General features: G+C 38.3%; 3 protein-coding genes across 5 annotated transcripts; all 3 read left to right on the top strand.

Moving 5' to 3' along the window:
* The first annotated feature begins 2,640 nt into the window (after positions 1-2,640).
* On the top strand, positions 2,641-4,711 carry LOC147335730 (transmembrane protein 272-like). Of its 2 annotated transcripts, XM_086287534.1 has the most exons (5): positions 2,642-2,779; positions 3,537-3,612; positions 3,693-3,743; positions 3,828-3,992; positions 4,506-4,711. In XM_086287534.1, exons 2-5 carry the CDS (start codon positions 3,552-3,554, stop codon positions 4,694-4,696), a joined length of 468 nt encoding a protein of 155 aa, XP_086143660.1. In that variant the 5' UTR covers positions 2,642-2,779; positions 3,537-3,551; the 3' UTR covers positions 4,697-4,711. The 2 variants fall into 2 exon arrangements, with proteins under 2 accessions (XP_086143661.1, XP_086143660.1); XM_086287535.1 differs by lacking the exon at positions 3,537-3,612 and having other exon boundaries at positions 2,641-2,779.
* Positions 4,712-7,731: 3,020 nt separating this feature from the next.
* On the top strand, positions 7,732-10,048 carry LOC147335729 (transmembrane protein 272-like). 2 transcript variants are annotated; one of them, XM_086287533.1, is made up of 5 exons: positions 7,857-7,916; positions 8,155-8,224; positions 8,319-8,369; positions 8,507-8,665; positions 9,490-10,048. In XM_086287533.1, the coding sequence occupies exons 2-5, from the start codon at positions 8,176-8,178 to the stop codon at positions 9,744-9,746; spliced, it is 516 nt and encodes a 171-aa protein (XP_086143659.1). In that variant the 5' UTR covers positions 7,857-7,916; positions 8,155-8,175; the 3' UTR covers positions 9,747-10,048. The 2 variants fall into 2 exon arrangements, with proteins under 2 accessions (XP_086143658.1, XP_086143659.1); XM_086287532.1 differs by having other exon boundaries at positions 7,732-8,224.
* A 6,582-nt stretch (positions 10,049-16,630) lies between these two features.
* On the top strand, positions 16,631-20,496 carry LOC147335728 (uncharacterized). Its single transcript, XM_086287531.1, has 5 exons — positions 16,631-16,666; positions 16,887-16,963; positions 17,055-17,105; positions 17,217-17,378; positions 19,136-20,496. Exons 2-5 carry the CDS (start codon positions 16,909-16,911, stop codon positions 19,342-19,344), a joined length of 477 nt encoding a protein of 158 aa, XP_086143657.1. The 5' UTR covers positions 16,631-16,666; positions 16,887-16,908; the 3' UTR covers positions 19,345-20,496.
* Positions 20,497-20,551: the final 55 nt, after the last annotated feature.

Raw genomic sequence — 20,551 nt, 5'->3', positions numbered from 1 at the left:
GCTAATAAAATGTAAATTGAATGGAGAAACTTGGAATGCATCTGGAAAGTATTCTCAGCCATTGTGTCATATTTTGTCATTTCAGTCTTACTCCAAAATGGATTAAATTCACTTTTCATCTCAAAATTCTGCACACAATAAGTCCAGTGAATTGTCTGCTGATCTCTGTGACAGGATTGTATCAAGGCGTGGAGGTCCCAGTGAACTCAGCAGCTTCATCTCTAAAGGGAAGACGTTTGTAAACCAGCAGGACTCTTCTTAGAGCTCTCTGCCTGACCAGTCAGGGAGGTGACCAAGAACCTGATGGTCACTGTAACAGAGCTCCGACGTTGCTCTGTGGAGAGAGGAGAGCCTTCCAGGAGGACGATCATTTCTGCAGGATTCCACCAATCAAAACTGATCGAATGAGCAGACTGGAGCCACTCAGTCTCAGAAGCCTGGAAAAAAGGCAGTTTTGTCCAGGATGACTTAGTTTTAAGTTACACATGAATTAACAAGTAAAGCTCTCTCTGCTTTCATATTAAACAGCTTCTGTCTCCCTCTTTGCAGCCAACCTTTACGTCACTGCCATCTTGTGGCCGCAAGATGGCAGTGACTTATTTGTGGAGACTTTAAAAGGAAGTCAGTGATTTGGAATCGTGTTTGACAAACTTTCATTAGGAAAGTCCAGATTTTCACTTGATTCCCGTTTTCCTCACGTGTTGGAGACTCACTCTGAAAGCATGTTTGATTTACATCATCATGTTGGGACATTTTCTTCATCAACTTATTTAGATAGAACTATAAATCCCTCGGGTGGGTTCCTCTGGAAAATTCAGTAAATTTATCTCTTATGGATCTATAAATTAGAGAGGCTGATGCTGTCAGAGGTGTAAACTCCCATCAGTTCACTGGATGGGCTTTTTGTAAGGTGACACTGCAGAGAAGCAGCTCTGAACAAACCATTATTTGTAACCAAAACAGTCAAAAGCTCATCTTAAAAATGAAGCTGTTTGAAGCTCATTGATTGCTTTGTGCTTATTCTCCTGTGTATTCGTCACTGTGAGATCCTTTCAGTGTTTGCTCCTGCTTTGAGCTGATTTCAAACATCATGTTGATGTTTGTGTTCACCTCCTGTACATCTGTGGTTTCATGTCTGTGGCTGCACTGTTTTTGACTTTCTATCACAGACACGTCAGCACTGACTAGCTTGAAGTCGAGGAAGACTGTGTCCAGCAGGAGGCTGAGTGGATCTCAAAGTCTTTGCCCCCCTGCAAAAACCTCCTCTCCCAGTGGGAGCTGGAGTGCCTTGGGTAAGAGTCGTGAACATACGTTCAGTATGCAGCCAGTATTCAGCTAAAGTCAGTGACTTGAAGAGCAACAGAAACATGTACAAGGAGGAGAAAATCTTCTGACTTCCTCCTCTTTGTACTCGTGTTTGAGATTGCCTAACCTGAAGCAGACGTGCTACATGAACCCCACTCTACAAGCATGATTGCTCTTTCCTTTATCCACCAAGTTTGCAAATCATTACCAGGAAATATAAACTAACCTTCTCTCTTCTTCACCGAGTTCCTCCGCTGAGTTCTCCGCTCGAGTGTGAGTCCTCTGAGCTATAGGCAGATGTAGCTGTCGCCAACAAGTCTTACCTCTGCCCTGTTAGACTTCACATTAACCTCAAGATGTTGAGCTGCAAAAAGTAGGAACATGGTAAACTTTGAATGTTTTAATGTTGCTGTTGATATTTCTTAATCACCGTGAGTCTGTACTGTTTGAAATTATGGGATTCTGCAGATGTGGTCTGCAGTTCTTTAGGTGGGAGGACTACCTTCTTACTTTCAGGTATGTGTGCAGGCACTGCTTTGACTTTCGGAGTCAAAAAGATCAAACTGCAGAGGGTTATTTACTGGACTTTTAGAATTAGTGAGACTGTAAATTATGTCATCACCTGCACTAATTGGAGGTCACTAATCCTGGCATGAGTAAACAAATTAAAGTCCTCAAACTAACTGAGAGAAGTAAAACTGACTGTTTTTTCTTATTTAGTGCAACAGCTCAAGTACTGAAACATACTGTAGCTTTCATCTGGCTGAGCCTTTTCTTTTTAGATTTATAACATTTACACACTGTGCCTGAGAGAAAACACACTTGGCTGACTGCAATAATATTCAAACGCCACTAGATGTCCCCCTAATGCCTCTTATCATCCAGCCTCTGTGTTGGTCTTCCAGTTCGGCCTTTTTTCAGTGTGGTTGTAGCCCATGGGGCTTGGCCTTTAATATGGAGATGGTACAAGGGCTTGCTCCAAACTGTGCCATAGGCCCTCTTCAGATCAGTCAAACATGGCACAAAACAGGTAGCCAATCAGAATTGCAAAACAGGAGCAAAAGAAACTGTTCGGCATTGGCAGAGAAGATTTGGTAAGTTTTTCATGGGCACAAACATCGCACTCAACTCTGCTGCCCAACCAACAAATGGGTTGAGCAGCAGCATCATTTGAGTGAAAAGGCGGGGCTCTAGAGTTCGACCAATTTCTCAACAGTGCAAAAAATAAAATAAAAAATAAAATAAAATCAAAAAATCAAAAATCGAATGGCCCCATTCGGCAAAAACAAAAAAACAAAAGTCTCCGCACTCTGATAGTCTCCATGTAATCAACAACAACAAACACACATTATGCCCATATCATGGTCTAAACCAATCAGAGATAGTCAGGGGCGGGACTTCTCTGATTGGCCGTGGTCCAGATATTTCTGTAGCTCTTCTTGTCTACATTTGAAAGTGCGGCGGATAGAGGGAGGTGAGTAGCGTGATTAACGCAATATCGATTCATTAAATCCTGAATCGACTTTTAAGTATAAACGTATTTTTGACAGAAACGCCAGAATCTCAGGTTAAAGCTCACAAAACTATTTCAACAACCACCAAACAGCTAAAACGGTAAATGAGAGCAGGTTAACGGATTCGACATAAAAACGTCAGAATCAGCGAGATGTCGGTTTTCTGACCTAACGGCACGTACACGGACACGCTGAAAGTCGAAAGCACAGATCCGGTCTTTGTGTTTACGTCACTTTTTTTGCGCTAGATTCTGATGCTGCAGGTTTTTTTTCGATCTCCAACCAAAACTGACTGAACCAGCAGCAAAAAAAGATCCAAACTATGCTTCACATTTGATAAACATCGTCACGAATTCCCTCTTACTTTTGCTGTTTTGCTTCCACCAAAAGCACATCTGGCACAGCTGCTCTCTCTCTCAGTATACTTCAAGAACAGTTTTCTGTCTCAAATCTGTTTTCTGCATTATTCGTTGGCTTATTACGCACAAGTTATGTACAGTGCTGTCGGCTACTGTTTTTGTTTTTGTTTTTGTTTTTCAAAAATGACCTCCACAAGAAAGCGTAATGTCTGCTGTTTAATAGCGAAGAAATTTCAACTTTTTGTTTAAAGTTTGCTTGGTCACCTGGTTAGATTTACTGCTTCTGTGATTCTTGAGTCACTTGAGTCTTGTGATAGTCGTGAACAAAGCTGAACTTCTGTGTCTTTATCTTTTGAAGTTTTCATTGGAGACGATGCTTGAAACGTACACACTGACATACGTCTACAGACGTAGACCTCCATTTGTGGTCGTAGGTAAGAACTGGTGCCACGCTGACCTCAGCAGGACCATCATCAGACAGATGACTTTAATATGTGTTCTGTTTTTGTCTCAGGATGTTTCCAGGTGATTTTGTTTGTCATGCACATTGCTCAGCTCATCATGGGTAAGCACAGGTGCACTCACTGTTAGACAGATGTAGACATTTTCATAAATGTATACAGTTAGGTATTTTTCTGTGTCCTAAAAGGAGCATTGAACCTCCATGACTGTCCCAGGGAGCCCTTTATTCCCATCTACCTGCTGGTGGTTGGAGTGGTGACCTTGCTGTTCTCCATCCTTCAGTGTCTCCGCAACTGCAGGAGCGCCTGGAGCTGCCTCGTTTCACTCTTCGTCTTCTGCTGGTTCATTGCTGGTAAGCTGAAAAATGGAAGAAAGCAGTTTTGTTTTGTTTGTTTGCTTCCCAGAAAGCAAATGTAAGACTCAGCATGTAGGTAAAACCTTCAGACATTCGCACCCAATTACTTCCTGATCTTACTGCTCATATGTTACTTCCACTGGTTGCCTTGGTTACCTCCTCCAGACCACACTATTTATGTGTGTTGCTGCATTGTTAAATAAACTAACACTGTCTGCACTTCAGTCAAATCTTGATTGTTTGATTTTAAATTCACTCTGCTGGTGAACAGAGGTAAATAAAATAATGTGGAACCCATTGATTTCATGTATGAAAGTTCTTGGTATGGGCAGCACCAAAAAACCAATAAAGCATGTGAGAGAAACAGATATGGTAGGTGTACCATAATAACAAACATTCATCAGCGTTATGTTAATGAATCACACAAGTGCACTGGAGAAAGAAAATAAATAATAGTCATGAAACTCTTCACTTCTATATTAAACATTTTATTTTTGCTCTGTCTTTCAGGAAACGTGTGGATCTACTCCGTCTATGAGCCCAACTACAATAAGACAGCGAGCCCGCATATGTACTGCGACAAAACACTCTACCTGTTTGCCTTCTGGACCATGAACCTGAACTACATCCTTTTAGGCTTCTCGCTCTTCTGTCCCTGTTGCTCGTGCTTTTTTGTTTTGCCTTTACCCTATGGTGAATAAACAAAAAGCAATGAATACTGTGGATGGTGGTTTATATTGAATAACGATTTAAAAAGTTATCTTACGTCATGTCGTAATATGACACGTTCATCATTGGCTGATGTGTTAACAGGTTCCTTTCATGTGAGAATATGAAAGTAAAGACATTTATGTCCTTGTATGCTGTTGTATTATTTTAAGCTTGATTTGTATGTTAAGTAATACTTTCACACACTTCGCATTTTCTGATTTGTCATCCTTCTGACACTCTTATCTTTGATTTATCTGACATATACAGACAACCTGAGCTCGTCTCACGGCTTCCTTTGTGTCTCTGTAGGCTTCATTACTAGCTCGTCATGATGCCAGAGAGTGATAGACCTCAACACACTTGCATACCTCAACCAATAAGTAAGAAAGTGATTTTGAACAGTTTTGCACACATCTGCTGCTGCTGCATGGTGTCATTTGTGAATGAAACCATATCGTGTCTGCTGTCCGTCAGATTTGATCTCCATGGTATTCTTCATCATGTTTGTTGTTCAGGGGATAGTTGGTAAGTGAGAGAGGCACTATAATCAGAATGAATTTATCTACATTCATTTAATGTGTTGGAAATAAAACTTGAAAATTGAAATAACATAATGAAATAATGAACTGTGGAACAGCAACTTGACACTCCTCATTTTCGTGTTTGTAGGATTTGTGCACATTAATAACTGTCCGAGGCGCCATTCATCCCCATCTATATGTTCCTCTGTGGTCTCATAATCGTCTTCTCTGTACTGAGCTGTTTGAAGAACTGGTGCAATATTTTCTGTTGCTAAATGAACAGACTAAATGAACAAGTAACTGAGAAATAGAAAATAATCCTCTCGATGACAAAGTTAGGATTTAGCTAAAGGAGTGGCTGATTGCAGATTCCTCTTAGAAACACTGGTTACAGCGATGTCACATATAGGACTCTATCCACCAGTTTTTGGGGTATATTTACGTGCGATCATAGCAACACCTACAATAAAAAGAAATAAAATGTGCAGAACAAAAAGAACTCAAATCTGACTTCAAGACAGCACATTTTTCTTCAAGTCATTTGCGCCACTTCTTCCAAGTCCAGCAAAGAACTGACTGCAATAACATTCAAAGACCACTAGATGTCCCCCTAATGCCTCAAATCACACAGCCCTTAATGCTTCATTTTTGATATTAAGCATTTATTTTATTTTATTTTAATTTATTTTGTTTTGTTTTATTTATCACACCAGCCTTCATCGTGGCTGTTGTTACTGTACTTGAAAGGATGATAGCATTACTACTACTACTGATAAGAATAAAATTAAACATTATTACTCCTTCCTGATCAGTTTATCCAGCTCCAGTGCTGATCCCCCAGCAGACCACAGTAAAGTACGCTGTGCTCACCACAGCTGACTGATGGAAAATCAACATCACTTTGCTGCACATGTTTAAGGCTCACGGCTCTTACTGCACATCACCAAATCAGCGAGTGCTCTGCCCAGCCTCACACACTGTGTCCAGTTTGTCAGATAGTCAGTAATCCATGAGATGGTGCACGTGTTTACTGACACTTCCTGTTGTCCTCCTCTCAGTAGCAGCATCTGAATCTAGTTAAACGTATTTGAGGAATCAAAGGTGATCAATAACTCTAGTAACAAGCAGATGATTGCATCATCCACTGACAGATTTGTCCTGCAGAGCATCAGAGATGTTTTTACCTGGAGTCTTGGGTGGTTTAGCCACTCCAGCACCTTCACCAGATGTGATGTGAGGGTAGCTGGTTAATAGCCGTTAAGCTCTGATGGTGCTTACTTCTTTGGGTAGCAGATCCCAATATTTGAAAGTCAAAAAGTTGGCTTAATTTCTTTAGTTTAATACATTAAAAAAAACTTTGCGTGATCTCTCAAAGAGCTCACCTGTGGGAAATATCACATCTGCCAATGAAAGATGTTGCTGCGAAGGAATAATAAATTCCTTCACAGCAATTTTGAATAATAACTTCAAACTTGTGTCAAAAATTTCAAATTTTGTTTGGCAAAATGAATAAAAACTTCTCAACAGATGGGCCATGTCACATAAGGTTTATTTACTGTAACATGCCAATAAGAAATCTGAGTGTACCCAGTGTAAAAATGCTCAGTTAGTGCCTGATGACCTGAAGAAGATGTGGATGTCTTGCTTTTCATCATCATCCTCCATTGCTGATGCTAGCTGCAGCTCTGTCAGTGAATTTGGATTTCAGGCTCAACTACTGTACACTCTTCAGGTTTTAGATATATTTTCTGATTGACCGGGTGCTTTATCAGGTTTTATGTGTTGCCATGGTTATTTCTGAGAGCTTTGTCAAGTTATGAAAAGTTTAAACACGCATGAGACAACTTGCAGCTCACCACCGTTGTCTTGCCATCTTTGTTTGTTGGTCTTCAACACATCCGAAGATCGCTGCTCACTCCTCTGAAACTCTTGTTCTTCCTCTAATCCAGACGTGTTCTGGTACCAAAGTTTGACACCAGCTGATTTATTAGTACAGACGGTTGGTATCCTAAAAAGTAGAGTTTGGTATACAAACCTATTGTTTCTACTGTTGGCGTCTCCTTCTTTGTAAGTCAGCCAGTGTGGTTGTGTTAGTCGCTCTGGCACAAACAGCACACCAAAGCTGATCCAAGTGTTCAGTGGGTTTGAGGTCAGGACTGCAGGCAGGTATTACCATCCAAACTCCACCTCTGTCAGGGCGAGCGTTGTAGCGATTGCCACTGGTTTCAGTCTTGTGTTCCCAGTGATGCGGATGCTGACGCACACTATCACAATGACTCAAAACTTTGCCTTAGTCTCTGTCATGGTATCTGTGTATCTTCGCTGATGTCTGCTCGTCACTTATCCATTTTTTAAAATTTCAAAAACAGTAACTGTAATTCAGAAAAAAAAGACTGATTTCGTGCAGTTTTCATTCATACTCACGATAAAATGAAAATGTACCTAAAGTAGGAGGAATTATCCTGGAATTTTGAACTGTTTGACATTTGCTGCACAGAGCCAACAACACCAAAAACAGTTTGGGGTGTTGTTCTTTAAGGAATATGGCTGAAGAACAAGTATTAAAGTGAAAGTCACTGTAAAAGGAAGTGTAGACAGCAACACTTTCAATCTGACTGCACTATATATTGCCAAGTTCTCATGAAACTCTCTCTCTTCAAAGACAAAGACCTGTCAGTCGTGCAAACAGGTAGGCCTTAATCCAATCACTTAATACATTTAAGGTTTATTTGATAACTATTTGATATACATTTATATCCATTTGTTATTCAGATTTTCGACATGCTGTATGTTCAGTATCATTTCATTTTCACAGACTAACGAATAACTGTTTATAATTTGTCATACTTATTCTAGACTTATCGTTTCTTTTACCGGACATATAGACAGCTTGAGCATATCTCACAGCCTTGTTTGTGTCTTTGTAGGTCCATTTATAATTAGTCATAATGCCAGAGAGTGAAAGACCTTATTTCACCTGGATACGTCAAACAATAGGTGAGAGAATGATTTAAAATGTTTTTGCACACGTCTGCGGCTGCAGCTTGGAGTCATTTGTGACTGAAATCACTTTGTGTCTGCCTTCCTTCAGCTTGCACCTTGCTGGTTTACCACATCATGTTTTTTCTTCAGGCGATCACTGGTAAGTGACAGACGCTCCATATTCAGATTGCATTCCTTTTAAATGTATTTTATGAAAACAATGTTTAAAAAAATGAAATAACCAAAATGATGTAATAACCATTTGACCGTCTTTATTTTCATACTTGTGGTTTGCAGGATTGGTGCACATTGATGATTGTCGAATCGACCCCTTCATCCCCGTCTATCTGTCTGGTTATGGATTCATAGCCGTGTTCTGGTTGTGGTCTAAGAGGTGGTGTGGTATCATCCTTTGGTCTGCATCCATCGCCATTGTCTTTATGTGGTTCATCATGGGTAAGCGTTATAAATTATACAGTTTCTTAACAGTGCAGTACTGAGAAATATTACACATAGTCTGCATAGCATAAAAAAATAGCAACACGAAAACCCAGAGATTTTTCACAAGAGTAAAATTATTGGTGATTATTGGTGAAATATCCCTATTGCTGCTTTGTGCTTGCTTGAAGTGTAAGAAGTTCCCATCACTCTTATTTCCTTTTACATGATCACAGTTTTAAATAATAAAGTTATTGTAGATGCAAATAATCTTCATGAGATTAATATGACTGAAGGTCAGGCTTCAGGCTGTAATGAATGCTAATACAAAAGAAGAGTCACAATTCACAAACTGTGATGTGTTGTTTTCTGCTGCTTTCAAGTGGCTGAAATTCACTGGTGCAGCTTTTAAGAAGAAGAGCTTTGAAACTAAATAGAAATAAATAATTGAATAATTGATTCCATGCTCCCTCTGTTCCGTTTCTTCCTTGTCACTCTTGTCTCTGTGCTCCATGGTCTGTTTTTGTGCCTCCCTAAACCTGTCGTGTCCACGTCGCTGTGTCAAATCTGCTTCTCTGCTTCCTGTTTTATTTTGACAGTCTCCCGTCGGGGTGCGTAATGTCCTGTTTTGCCCACCTCAAAAAAGACATGTCAGCCGTGTCTCCCAGCTGTTACCTCTTGTTCACCACTTGTATTTAGTGTCTGCGTCTTTCCCTGCTCATCGTCTTGTCGTACCCTGTGTGCGCGCATTTGTGTCTTCTTTTCCTGCCTCCTGCACAAAGACCATGACGGTAGCCAATCATGATCAAGCTTTCTTAACTGATTCCTTTATATTTCCCCAGGTACCATTCACATCTACTCCGTTTATCAACCTGACTACAACAAGAACACTAAAGATCCCGATCATTACTGCGACAAGACGCTCTACCTGTTTGCATTTTGGACCACCAACCTGGCCTTTGTCCTCTTAGCTGTTCTTTTTTTCTCATATTCTTTAGCTGTTTATTTTCTGATAGAAAGTGATGACAGTGAGGCTCAAACGCTGCTTGGGGATAACCAAAATAATGCAATGTTTATAGTTAATTTTTTTCAGAGGTAAATCTCATTGAGACATGAGGTCTCTATTTTCAAGAGCAACCTAAACATGACTGAATCGAAATCATAATTCACTTACTTTAACTTATATACAGCCAATTCACAACAATAGTAAAAACAGCTAAAGTGCTCTGTATCATAAAGACCTCACAATACTAAAACTTGAAACCTGAAACGTTTGCAATTACCATGTAATTACCAACTAATGATTTATGTCTAGTCACCCCCCCCCACCCCCAATTTATCTAGCCCTCTTTCCTTTGAAAAGTATATATGCTGTAATTTTTATGTATGTTAATGATATCCATGTGTGAGTTATGTTTTATTTACTTGTAAATAAAAGAAAATAAGAATAACATAACGTTGTTTTATTAGCCTTATTGTATCTTCTTCAGTTTTCATATTTCATATTTTATGCATACAGATCATACATAGGGCTGGGTATCGTCACTGATTTCTAGAATCGATTCAATTCCGATTCACAAGGTCCCGAATCGATTCGATTCGATTCAATTTGAATCTGGGAAATTTTGCCTCAGACAGTCAGAAATATTATAATTCAGATCAGTACATTTACATATTTTTGTATCTATAAAAAGGAAGCTGATACTTTCGAGACTTTATCAAAAGTGTGAGCATCACAGCAGGTGCCTTTGTGTCAAAGTAGCTGAAGATAAAACAGAGAAAAACATGAAGGTGATTTTCTGGCCTGGGATTTTATAAAAATATTCTGCAGTACATCAAAAACAAAAGAAAACCATTAATCAACATATGAACATTACCTCTGACGTTACAGCGGTTTTATTACAGACACAGCTAAGCGTTTTGCATTTTGCATAATTTTAAAAAGTTTACATTTGTTTAGAAGCCTATTGACCAGCAGAAATGAGGCTTTATTTTCGGAAGTAAGTAAAAGAAAAAAAAAACATCGGCCGACAGCGCTGTAAACAATGGTAGACATGTGGTAACAAGCAAGCGAATAATGCAGAAAACAGATTTTTAGACTGGAAACTGTTCTTGAAGTATACTGAGAAAGAGAGAGCTGTGCATGAAGTGTGATTTTATCGTGGTGGAAACAAAACAGCAAAAGTCAGAGGGAATTCATGACGATGTTTATGTGAAGCTTAGTTTGGATCTTCTTTTGCTGCTGGTTCGGTCAATAATGTTTGGAGAGAGATCAAACTAACAGCTTTAGAATCAGTGCAAAAAGGGCGTAAACACAAAGCGCGGACCCGCTGAAACATCAGAATCTGCGAGCTGTCGGCTTTCAGCCCCGACCGTGTCCAGGCGGTCGGGTGAGAAAGGCGACATCTCACTGATTCTGATCCGCGGGTCTGCGCTTTGTGTTTACGTCTTTGTGCAGAAGCTGCTCTCATTTACTGTTTTAAATGTTTGGTGGTTGTCGAAATTTTGTGAGGTTTAACCTGAGATTCTGGCGTTTTGGGCAAAATAAATTAAAATCAAAAAAATCGATTCCACGTTATCCAAGCCAGAATAGATTTTAATTGATAAATCGATTATAAAAACCCACCCCTAGACGCAAATACATTATATTGTGACAACATAAACAACATAAAAAAATCTGATGGTACTTAAGCGGAACTCGAATGAAAAGCCAGGGTTAAAAAAATGATTTTCAAGATTTAATTAATTCTATTATTTAAAAATTATTCTTGGTATTATATGTTAGCAAATGTAGATCAAATCATTAACTTCAATGGATTGTAGAAAAGACGCAAAAGGGAACAAGTTATTTTCTGATGACCTTCTGTCTGCGCTGGCAGTTTATGATGCACACTCATGTTCTTATTCTGCAATTTACAGAAGCTAATATTAAACACCATGGGCTGGTTAATGGATAAATCGATTATCAAAACCCACCCCTAATCATACACTCATTAGTGTGATTTTTCCCCCTGAAAAACCAAAGGAAATTGCTCAATACATTTTTAAACAATTTAAAAAGACAGTGGAACTGAAAACAGAGAAAATGAGGGAGAAAGTTAAAGTTTGGCCTGTTTGAAATGTACCCGTTTGTTCAGAGATGAAACACCACAAAAGTTTAAAGAATAACTATCTCAGATGGTGTAAATGTGTGTAAAATAATGTTTCTGTATATAATTTGATGGGAGCTTATGGAAACTATCTGTTGTGGCATGTAACATGCTGTGCCAGCTTTTCACACCAGCACACTTCATCTTTTTACTATCAGTCTGGAAACATTAGCAGGGAAATAAGAACTGACTCGTGAAACTGAAAGCAGATGACACTGTTTGATGGTTTGCTCTTTGGTTTGGTCAGTTTTTCTTACAGGGGAAGTCGTTCTCTTCACTCTCAAAGCAGTTCTCTAAAAGGCATTTTTCATTAGACAGACTCACCTGTATATAATATACTAAAACAATCAAAACCTTTTTCACATTTGTCAAAACATGAATATAGCTAATGCAGAATAAATAATTTTCAGAAACAAAAATTAAATGTGAAGGATTTAAAAAAAACAAAACAAAAATTTTTTACTAAATAAATAAAATGAAGAAAAGCAAAATAGAGTCAAATTAAACTATTTGCATAAAAAAAAAACCAAAGGAAAAATAAACAATCTGAGAACACAGCGCCAACCAACTTTATTAGGTACACCTGCTCTACTGCTCATTACAGTAATTCAAATAAACCAATCAGCTTTCCGCAGCATCTTAAACTGAGAAGTGCGTTAACATAGTAACCAAATAGTAGTGAAGTATGTGGAGAAACAATGAGAATGTGAAAGACTTCATCATAAAAACCATGAAGAACCATGAACCATGAAGAGGCCGCTAGGAAAACTACAACCACCTGCAGAGGGTCAGGCAAGCCCTGAGGAGTCAGCTGAACCGGAAGAACAAGATCCGGGCAATCGACACATACCCCAGTGATCAGGTACCCTGCTGGGATAATAAGTGGGCTATAGGAAGAGACAGAGGCCGGCAGGCCCAGCAGAAAAAGGAAGCTCCTGACCGTGCACATTTAGTGAACACCTCATACAGCAGAAAGAAGAAAAGCAAGGAGAAGAACCATCATGGAGAGGCAGCCACCTACAACCATACAAGCAACAGATAGAAGGAGTGACTGATATAAAAAAACCCCAAAAGAAACACACAATCCAGAACCCCAGGTGCAGGCTGTCCAGAGATAATCCAAGGTGCAAGATGCCAACAAGCTGGGCAAACATCCAACACAAACTGTTTTGATGAGTCATCACATACAAGTGTCATGGTCCCTGTGTCTACCCGGCTGGCTCAGTGAGGCTACATGTATTAGTTATTGTTTTTTCCTTGTCTCTCGCTTGTGGTGTTTTTTGTTTGTAAAGAAACCTTTGCCCTTTACTCCGAATCTGCACTTGAGTCAGTTTTTGACAACGAGTAAGAAGTGCATCAACACAGTAATAAATATCTTTAGTAGCAAATCATCCATAATTACAGTAAAAGTGTGTATAAAAACAATGCGAAAGGCTCATGTAGGTGTGGAAATGCAATACTGATTTAAGAACACCATTAAGAGTGCTTATCATGACCTTTCTCCTTTGAGAATTGCAACAAGACAATCAAGAAAAATCGTGACACATGTTATGCTTTTCATGGTGTGTTATTTTCCTCAGCATTCATTAAAAAAAGCCAAAGAAATAATTAATACACTTTATCAAACAAAATGCATTCTTATTGTGTTTACTTAGTGATGATGTTGGGGAACTCGTCTTTATCCATTACAGCATAAATGTAAAACTAAGTAGATTAGAAATACAGTTATTGAGAAAAAACAGAGCAATGTAACAAATAATGAGTGTATCAGGCAGTGTAGTCAGTTCTGGTGATACTTTGTCCTTGGTATCTGTTTAAAGATTATGTATCTGTTTAAAGCTGTAATTTTTTATGCAGCTTTAAATAGATACATAATCTATAAAGACTTGGTCCTGAGCTAAAACATCTCATTTGGAAATTAGTTTATGTTCTGATTTACTGAATGAAATGATTTTTGTTAAGTTATGACAATACAACTTTTTCAGCTTCATTTCACTATTTTTTAGCCTAACCAAACATTACTATCTGAGATCTTTTTTACTTTATTTCTACAGGTAATGTGATCGCGATCTTCTCCATTTATGAACCAAACTACAACAAGAACACAACAAAAACTGATTCGTACTGCAACAAATCGCTCTACCTGTTTGCATTTTGGAGCACCATCCTGACCTACGTGCTGTTTGCTGCACTCGTTTACATTTGTTGCTGCTGTAAGGAAAAACCGGCTGATGATAATGAGGCTCTGCTGCGGAGATAAAAAGAAAAGAATAAAGATGGCTGACATGAAAACATAGGCACACACAGCGGATCACAATCAGCATGTTTGGTGGTATTATGATTTTTACTGATCACTTTGGTGCAAAATCAAACCAGAAATGTTATTTTCACTACTCTTAATGCACTTCTCAAATTTGTAATACATTTCCCCCACACATGATAGCTTAATGCCTAATCTGATTGTTTCTACACACACTTACAAGTACAGAAATAGTAAAAAGTTTTTATTCATTCATCACAGAGTTGAAGTGATTCACTGACTCTTCATGTTTTGACATATTTGAAAAAGGTTTTATTTGTTTTAGTGACTCTGTGTTATGAAACTCAGAAGTGCATAAAGAGTGCTGAGAATGACTTTCCTTTGTGCCGAAGTGATGGAGAAAAACTGTAGTGAGTGTTTTTCCATGCGTGTTCCATGTACGGTATATTGTCAAAAGTGTTCACTCACCCATTCAAAACAATGAATTCTGTTGTTCCACTCAAGTTCAATGGATTTGTGTCTTATGTACTTTTAGCAAACATATTACAGGAACATGCGTTTGATCTGTTGATCTTTTAGAGAAATATCACAGTGAGGTTTAGCAATTAATGTTTTTACATTTAATCTCCTCAAATGATTCTCAAACATCATCGGGTATTATAAATATTATTTTTATTGTTTGTCAGGCTTGGTGGTTGCTGTGTTTTTCCATTATTGTTTAAGTTGTTACAAACTTAGAGCTCCTGGAGTTTCCCAAAAGTATGAGTATGTCAGGCTGAACTGTCAGAAACTAGAAAACAACATATAGAGAATATTAATTTGATGAAGTCATGCAGACAAAGCAAGAAGTCTTCAGTCAAAATGTTCATTAAACGGTTATGTTACATTAAGAGGAAACTACTTTTTATGTTTGACTTCTTTGACCATGTTCTCAGTGATTTCAGAGGATTATTGCGAATACAGTGCCGGCATTTTGTTGTTGAGAATAAATAATCGGAACTTTCCCTCCTTTCGTTTAAAGTTTTCTGAATGTAAACAAAAATGTTGTGTGATATAAATCATAGCTTAATGAAATCCATATGTGAGCTTCTTAATTTGGGAATATCCCAGCTATTAACTTTTTGTTTATCTGAAAAAATAAATTAAATAAAAAACAAAAATTCATGTAATCGTCCTATTTTTTATTTCATAGTTTAGTACAGTGCTGTAGCTTCTTTATTCTTTGTCAATTTAATTAATTGGCATAATATTTTTTTAACTGAACCAAAAAATGTGTCAATATGGAAACTGAAAACAGGGAAAGTATTTTGGAAAAGCAGACAAATCTCGTGCTGCCTCAAAACCAGTGAAAAAAACCTCAGACAGGGAAGACTCAGTGGTTTAGACCAAATAAGGGGAAGTGCTCGTAAATTCACTTCTCAAAGTAATTTTATCCTAGAAGTTTGGTCTGCTTGAAATGTATAGGGAGCTTTGAAAGAAAGTGACTGGACTTCTTTTTGTGAAACTTAAACTTTCTGTCCAAGCTTCTCAGACTACCATGATCTGGGATGAAAACCCACACAGCCTGTTTGCAAAGTATCTATACTGATTCAGAGTTGATACCAAGAGTTTGTCTGTCTATGGGGCAAGACTGAACTGAGTGTGCAGGTCTGGTGGTGAAGTAAGCTTGCCGGGGCCTTAGCAACGCAGATCGAGGAAATCTGGAGGCCCGCTGGGAGGCCAGTGGCTGAGACAGAGGAACTGGGGACCAGCAGAGGAGGATGAGACGTAGTGTTGGGGAAGGATCCTCATCCTCAAACCACTGGCTTCTTAAAAAGGAAGCCAAGCTGGACGAGAAAAAAAACCCTCTATGGCAGTTTAGATGTCCTCTACATATTTGGTATCTAACACTGAGCACTGATTCAACTCATCATCTTCAAATTAAACTTTCTTAATCAAAGTATACTGATAAAAAATAAAGGAAGAGCATAGCATCAAGTCAGTTAAACTTCTTGGCTACTAATCTGATCATTTAAGTAACAGAGGCGATTCAGGGACCATACGAATTGAGCTACTTAACACTGGTAGCTCAATATGAACCATACAAAGAGCTGTTTGAAGTCCAAAACCTGAATTCCTCAAGTAATACTACAAGAAAATTCAGATATATAGTCTGAAAACGCTGTACGCTTCATATTTCTGACACAAAAAGACAAACAAATGAACAATAAAACAATGTTTTTTTTCCCTTCTTGTTATTAATTTAACCTTTTAGTTTTTATGTAATGTTGCTGACATACACATGAGTAAAAATATAATTATCCCAGTGAATCACTGTACTCCTCACCCAAATAACATTAGTGGAAAGGGAAGATTGAGAGCAAGCACTAGTGAAAGACGCTGTAAAAGGAAGTTGAAACGTGTTCACATGCCCATGTTACATGTGGCCATGTTCTCTATCTTTAAAGCAGTCCAGACAGACACACAAACAGGTAGGTCTGCAACTATCTGCTTAATGCTTTCACATAATGGATTTTAATTTGTAACTATTTTGAAATACACATGAAGTTGTTTTTTAACATGCTAATTTCTTGTAGAAACATCTGTTTGTTGAGCTGCTTTTGTTATCCGGTAAGAAAGCATTCATAATTTCTCTTTTACAAACTAATATCTATGATTAAAAAATTTTCTGATAGCCTTGCACTCTAAAGAGTAAGTAAAAAGTAAATAACTTTCTACCTTTACATTTTCTTATTTTTCTTTGTAAATCATTTTCATTTATAACCTAATCAGAATAACAGGAATGGAAACATTAGGAGGCTATCTTGTGGCTCACTTTGTGTCTTTATAGGTTAGATTCAAAACTAGTTACAATGCAGGGGAGTCAGAGACCACAATTCATCTGTGGACTGAGATGCATAACAATAGGTGAGAGAGTGATGTGTTAAGTTTTTGCAGACATTTAAAGTTGGTGGATACTGATTTGGGACTGAAAACATGCTGTATTTGCCTCCTTCAGGGCTTATTTTGTTTCTTTTTTACTTAATATTCATTGGCCAAGGGGCGATTGGTAAGCAAGAGATGCTCATATTCCCATTCGGAGATTGAATTTATGTGAATTTATTTTTATGAGCCAGACAATGTTTGAAAAAAATCAAATCTTTATCTTTGCACCCCACAGGTTCAGGTGTGTTTCAATGTCCCAGACAGCCTTTTATCTCCCTCTACATGTCCCTGTATGGGATCATACCGGTCTTCTTGGCACTGAGCTTATGGTGTAACTGGTGCAACAGTGTCTGTTGGTCTGTAACCACCATCTTCTTCTGTTGCTGGTTAATTGCTGGTAAGCTTTAAAAAAAAAGTGTCAATTTTTGCAAATTATTAGCTCACAGTCTTGGCTGGAGTGAGAACAAGATGGTTTCTTACTCCAAAACCCCCCAAATTTAACATGTTTTATTGATTTCCCCCATGAGTTTAGAGAAAACATAAACAACATAAACTACAGATTCTAATGCATTTTTTTTTCAATTGTACAGGGTGGGCCATTTCTATGGATACACCGTAATAACATGGGAATGGTTGGTGATATTAAAGTCCTGTTTGTGGCACATTAGTATATGTGAGGGGGCAAACTCCTCAAGATGGGTGGTGACCATGGTGGCCATTTAGAAGTCGGCCATCTTAGATACAACTTTTGTTTGTCCAATAGGAAGAGGGCCATGTGACACATCAAACTTATTGGTAATGTCACAAGAAAAACAGTGGTGTGCTTGGTTTCAACATAACTTTATTCTTTCATGAGTTATTTACAAGTTTCTCACCACTTATAAAATGTGTTCAATGTGCTGCCCATTGTGTTGGATTGTCAATGCAACCCTCTTCTCCCACTCTTCACACACTGATAGCAACACCGCAGGAGAAATGCCAGCACAGGCATCCAGTATCCGTAGTTTCAGGTGCTGCACATCTCGTATCTTCACACCATAGACAACTGCCTTCAGATGACCCCAAAGATAAAAGTCTAAGGGGGTCCGATCGGGAGACCTTGGGGGCCATTCAACTGGCCCACGACGACCAATCCACTTTCCAGGAAACTGTTCATCTAGGAATGCTCGGACCTGGCACCCATAATGTGGTGGTGCCCATTCTGCAAATTCTGTGCGCCGATCTGGGTCATCCTCGTTGAGATGCTGCAGTAGCTGGAGTTTGTAAGGGTGCCATTCGTGAGTAGCTAATATCTGCCGAAGGGATGTTCAACTAATGCCACTCTCCAGTGACATGCGGCGAGTGCTACGCTGTGGGCTCTTGCTGAATGAAGCTAGGACAGCCGCTGATGTTTCTTCATTAGTGACAGTTTTCTTGCGTCCACATTTTGGCAAATCTAACACTGAACGATTTTCATGAAACTTAGCAAGCAGTTTGCTGACTGTAGCATGGAGATGGGTGGTCTCGTAGGGTGTCTTGCATTGATATCTGCTGCAATGACCCGGTTACTGCGTTCACCAGATATCAACACAATTTCAATTTCAACAAAGAGAAACTTGTAAATAACTCATGAAAGAATAAAGTTACGTTGAAACCAAGCACACCATTGTTTGTCTTGTGACATTACCAATAAGTTTGATGTGTCACATGGCCCTCTTCCTATTGGAAAAACAAAAGTTGTATCCAAGATGGCCGACTTCTATATGGCCACCATGGTCACCACCCATCTTGATGAGTTTGCCCCCTCACATATACTAATGTGCCACAAACAGGACTTTAATATCACCAACCATTCCCATTTTATTACGGTGTATCCATAAAAATGGCCCACCGTGTATGTATGAGACTTGGGATACCCTTAAAAGGGTCATCTCAGGCACACAGATGTGACTGTTAGCACAGATGCGCCCCCCCCCCCCAAAAAAAGTCTTGATTTTAAAGGTCTTTTATGCTTTTCTTTTGAGTTGTTTTTTTTTTTTAAATAAATGTATTTCAGCAATTTTGAAAAAAAAAAAAAGCTTAAATCCAGTTCTGTATTTATGAAGAGGACGTGCAGGTCTGCAACACTAAATTTATTATCTGAGACAATGAATCTTTATTTATTTATTTTTACAGGTAGTATTGTCATCTACTCCATTTATGAACCCAACTACGACAAGACTACAGCGCAGCCTGATCTCTACTGCAACAAGGCTTTCTACCTGTGTGCATTTTGGCTCACCAACGTGACCTACATGCTGTTAGCACTGCTCTTTTTATCGTGTTGCTGTTGTAGACAACGAGAGGCCGATAGTGATAATGAGACTCAAACACTTGTGCGGTAATAAATAGAGACGAAGCAAACTTAATTAAAAAGATAAACATACACTGTAAGGTAAATGCGGGCAAATAATGCATTTAAAGGCAGTTTTCCTGTTTGTCTTATGTAGATATAATCAAATGTTCTAATGAGCAATGTACATGTTTGATCTTTTATCAGAGAAATGCAAAAATTTATATTCTAAGTAATTAAACTTGGGGGGTACTCTTTTTAAATACTTTTGCAGCAGTACTCTGTTACATAATGACATCCTTAGATATGAATAATATCCTTTTTTTCATCCCATTGATTCTCTAATAGGTCAATTTTATAAGCTTGTGAGCACAGAAATACCAAATGTGTGAGGCTGAATACTGAGGAAACATCATAGAAACACTTAGAGAATATATTTTTTGATCCAGTAACAAAATCAGAGAAAGCCCGGAGTCTTGAGTGAAATGATCATTAATCATAAGTAATACATGTACATAAAAATGTCAGTGTAAAGTGTACTGTACTAGGCATCTTGAGTCTTCAGCCATTTATATGCCTTCACATTTCTCCAGGAAGATCAGAAATAGGTGAAGGCATTTATTAAAATGTACAAACATACAAGGAAACAGACAGTATCCAAAGCAAAAAAGTTTTTATAGTCCTAACGAGCTTGAAGGTCAATATTTGATATGATCACCTTTATTCTTCAACATGGGCTGAGCTCTCCAGCAGTTTTCTTGACATTTCTTTAAGTAGTCTTCAGGAATAGTTCTCCAGGCTTCTTCAAGGACATTCAAAGCTGCCCTTTGTTCTTTTTTTCTGTCAAGATGATTGTATCCCCCTTGTTGATGCAAAAATACCTTTAGAAAATATATTTTTTGATCAATCTCAACAGTCAGAGAATGCACAGTCTTAAATGTAATGATTATTAATCATAAGTAACACATGTCATTGGTGCAAAAATACCATTTTATATCTGTCAAACTGTTGTGTCCTTGGTATTTTTATTAGATTCATCTTAAAAAAATTGAAATCATTCATGTGTTTGTGTGGCTGGCTCCTAGTAAAACAAAAGTGCATAAAGATTGTTCTCTGTCGAGTTTATTGTTATGTGTAGACCAGTGTTGGTCAAGTTAGTTGAAAATAGCAATTAGTTATTAATTACTGATTACTTCTCCAAAAAAGCAATCCCGTTACTTTACCTATTATGTTTTTTCAAAAGTAATTTGTTACTTTAT

Source organism: Aulonocara sp. 'chitande type north' Nkhata Bay, linkage group LG3 (genome assembly GCF_057382095.1).
Source record: "Aulonocara sp. 'chitande type north' Nkhata Bay isolate Kocher_YH1m ecotype deep benthic linkage group LG3, A_spYH_male_GT1.1, whole genome shotgun sequence".
In the NCBI taxonomy this organism is placed as follows: domain Eukaryota; kingdom Metazoa; phylum Chordata; class Actinopteri; order Cichliformes; family Cichlidae; genus Aulonocara; species Aulonocara sp. 'chitande type north' Nkhata Bay.
Note: the sequence above shows the minus strand (reverse complement) of the source record. Positions and strands in the feature narration are given on the sequence as shown.

Excerpts from the sequence above, each read along its gene's own strand:
- LOC147335730 (XM_086287535.1), top strand. The coding sequence starts at position 2,656 with ATGCCCATATCATGGTCTAAACCAATCAGAGATAGTCAGGGGCGGGAC. Across the intron at positions 2,780-3,692 it reads AGTGCGGCGGATAGAGGGAG|GATGTTTCCAGGTGATTTTG; the intron begins GTGAGTAGCGTG and ends TTTTTGTCTCAG. Across the intron at positions 3,993-4,505 it reads CTTCTGCTGGTTCATTGCTG|GAAACGTGTGGATCTACTCC; the intron begins GTAAGCTGAAAA and ends TCTGTCTTTCAG.
- LOC147335729 (XM_086287532.1), top strand. The coding sequence starts at position 8,176 with ATGCCAGAGAGTGAAAGACCTTATTTCACCTGGATACGTCAAACAATA. Across the intron at positions 8,225-8,318 it reads CTGGATACGTCAAACAATAG|CTTGCACCTTGCTGGTTTAC; the intron begins GTGAGAGAATGA and ends GCCTTCCTTCAG. Across the intron at positions 8,666-9,489 it reads CTTTATGTGGTTCATCATGG|GTACCATTCACATCTACTCC; the intron begins GTAAGCGTTATA and ends ATATTTCCCCAG.
- LOC147335728 (XM_086287531.1), top strand. The coding sequence starts at position 16,909 with ATGCAGGGGAGTCAGAGACCACAATTCATCTGTGGACTGAGATGCATA. Across the intron at positions 16,964-17,054 it reads ACTGAGATGCATAACAATAG|GGCTTATTTTGTTTCTTTTT; the intron begins GTGAGAGAGTGA and ends TGCCTCCTTCAG. Across the intron at positions 17,379-19,135 it reads CTGTTGCTGGTTAATTGCTG|GTAGTATTGTCATCTACTCC; the intron begins GTAAGCTTTAAA and ends TTATTTTTACAG.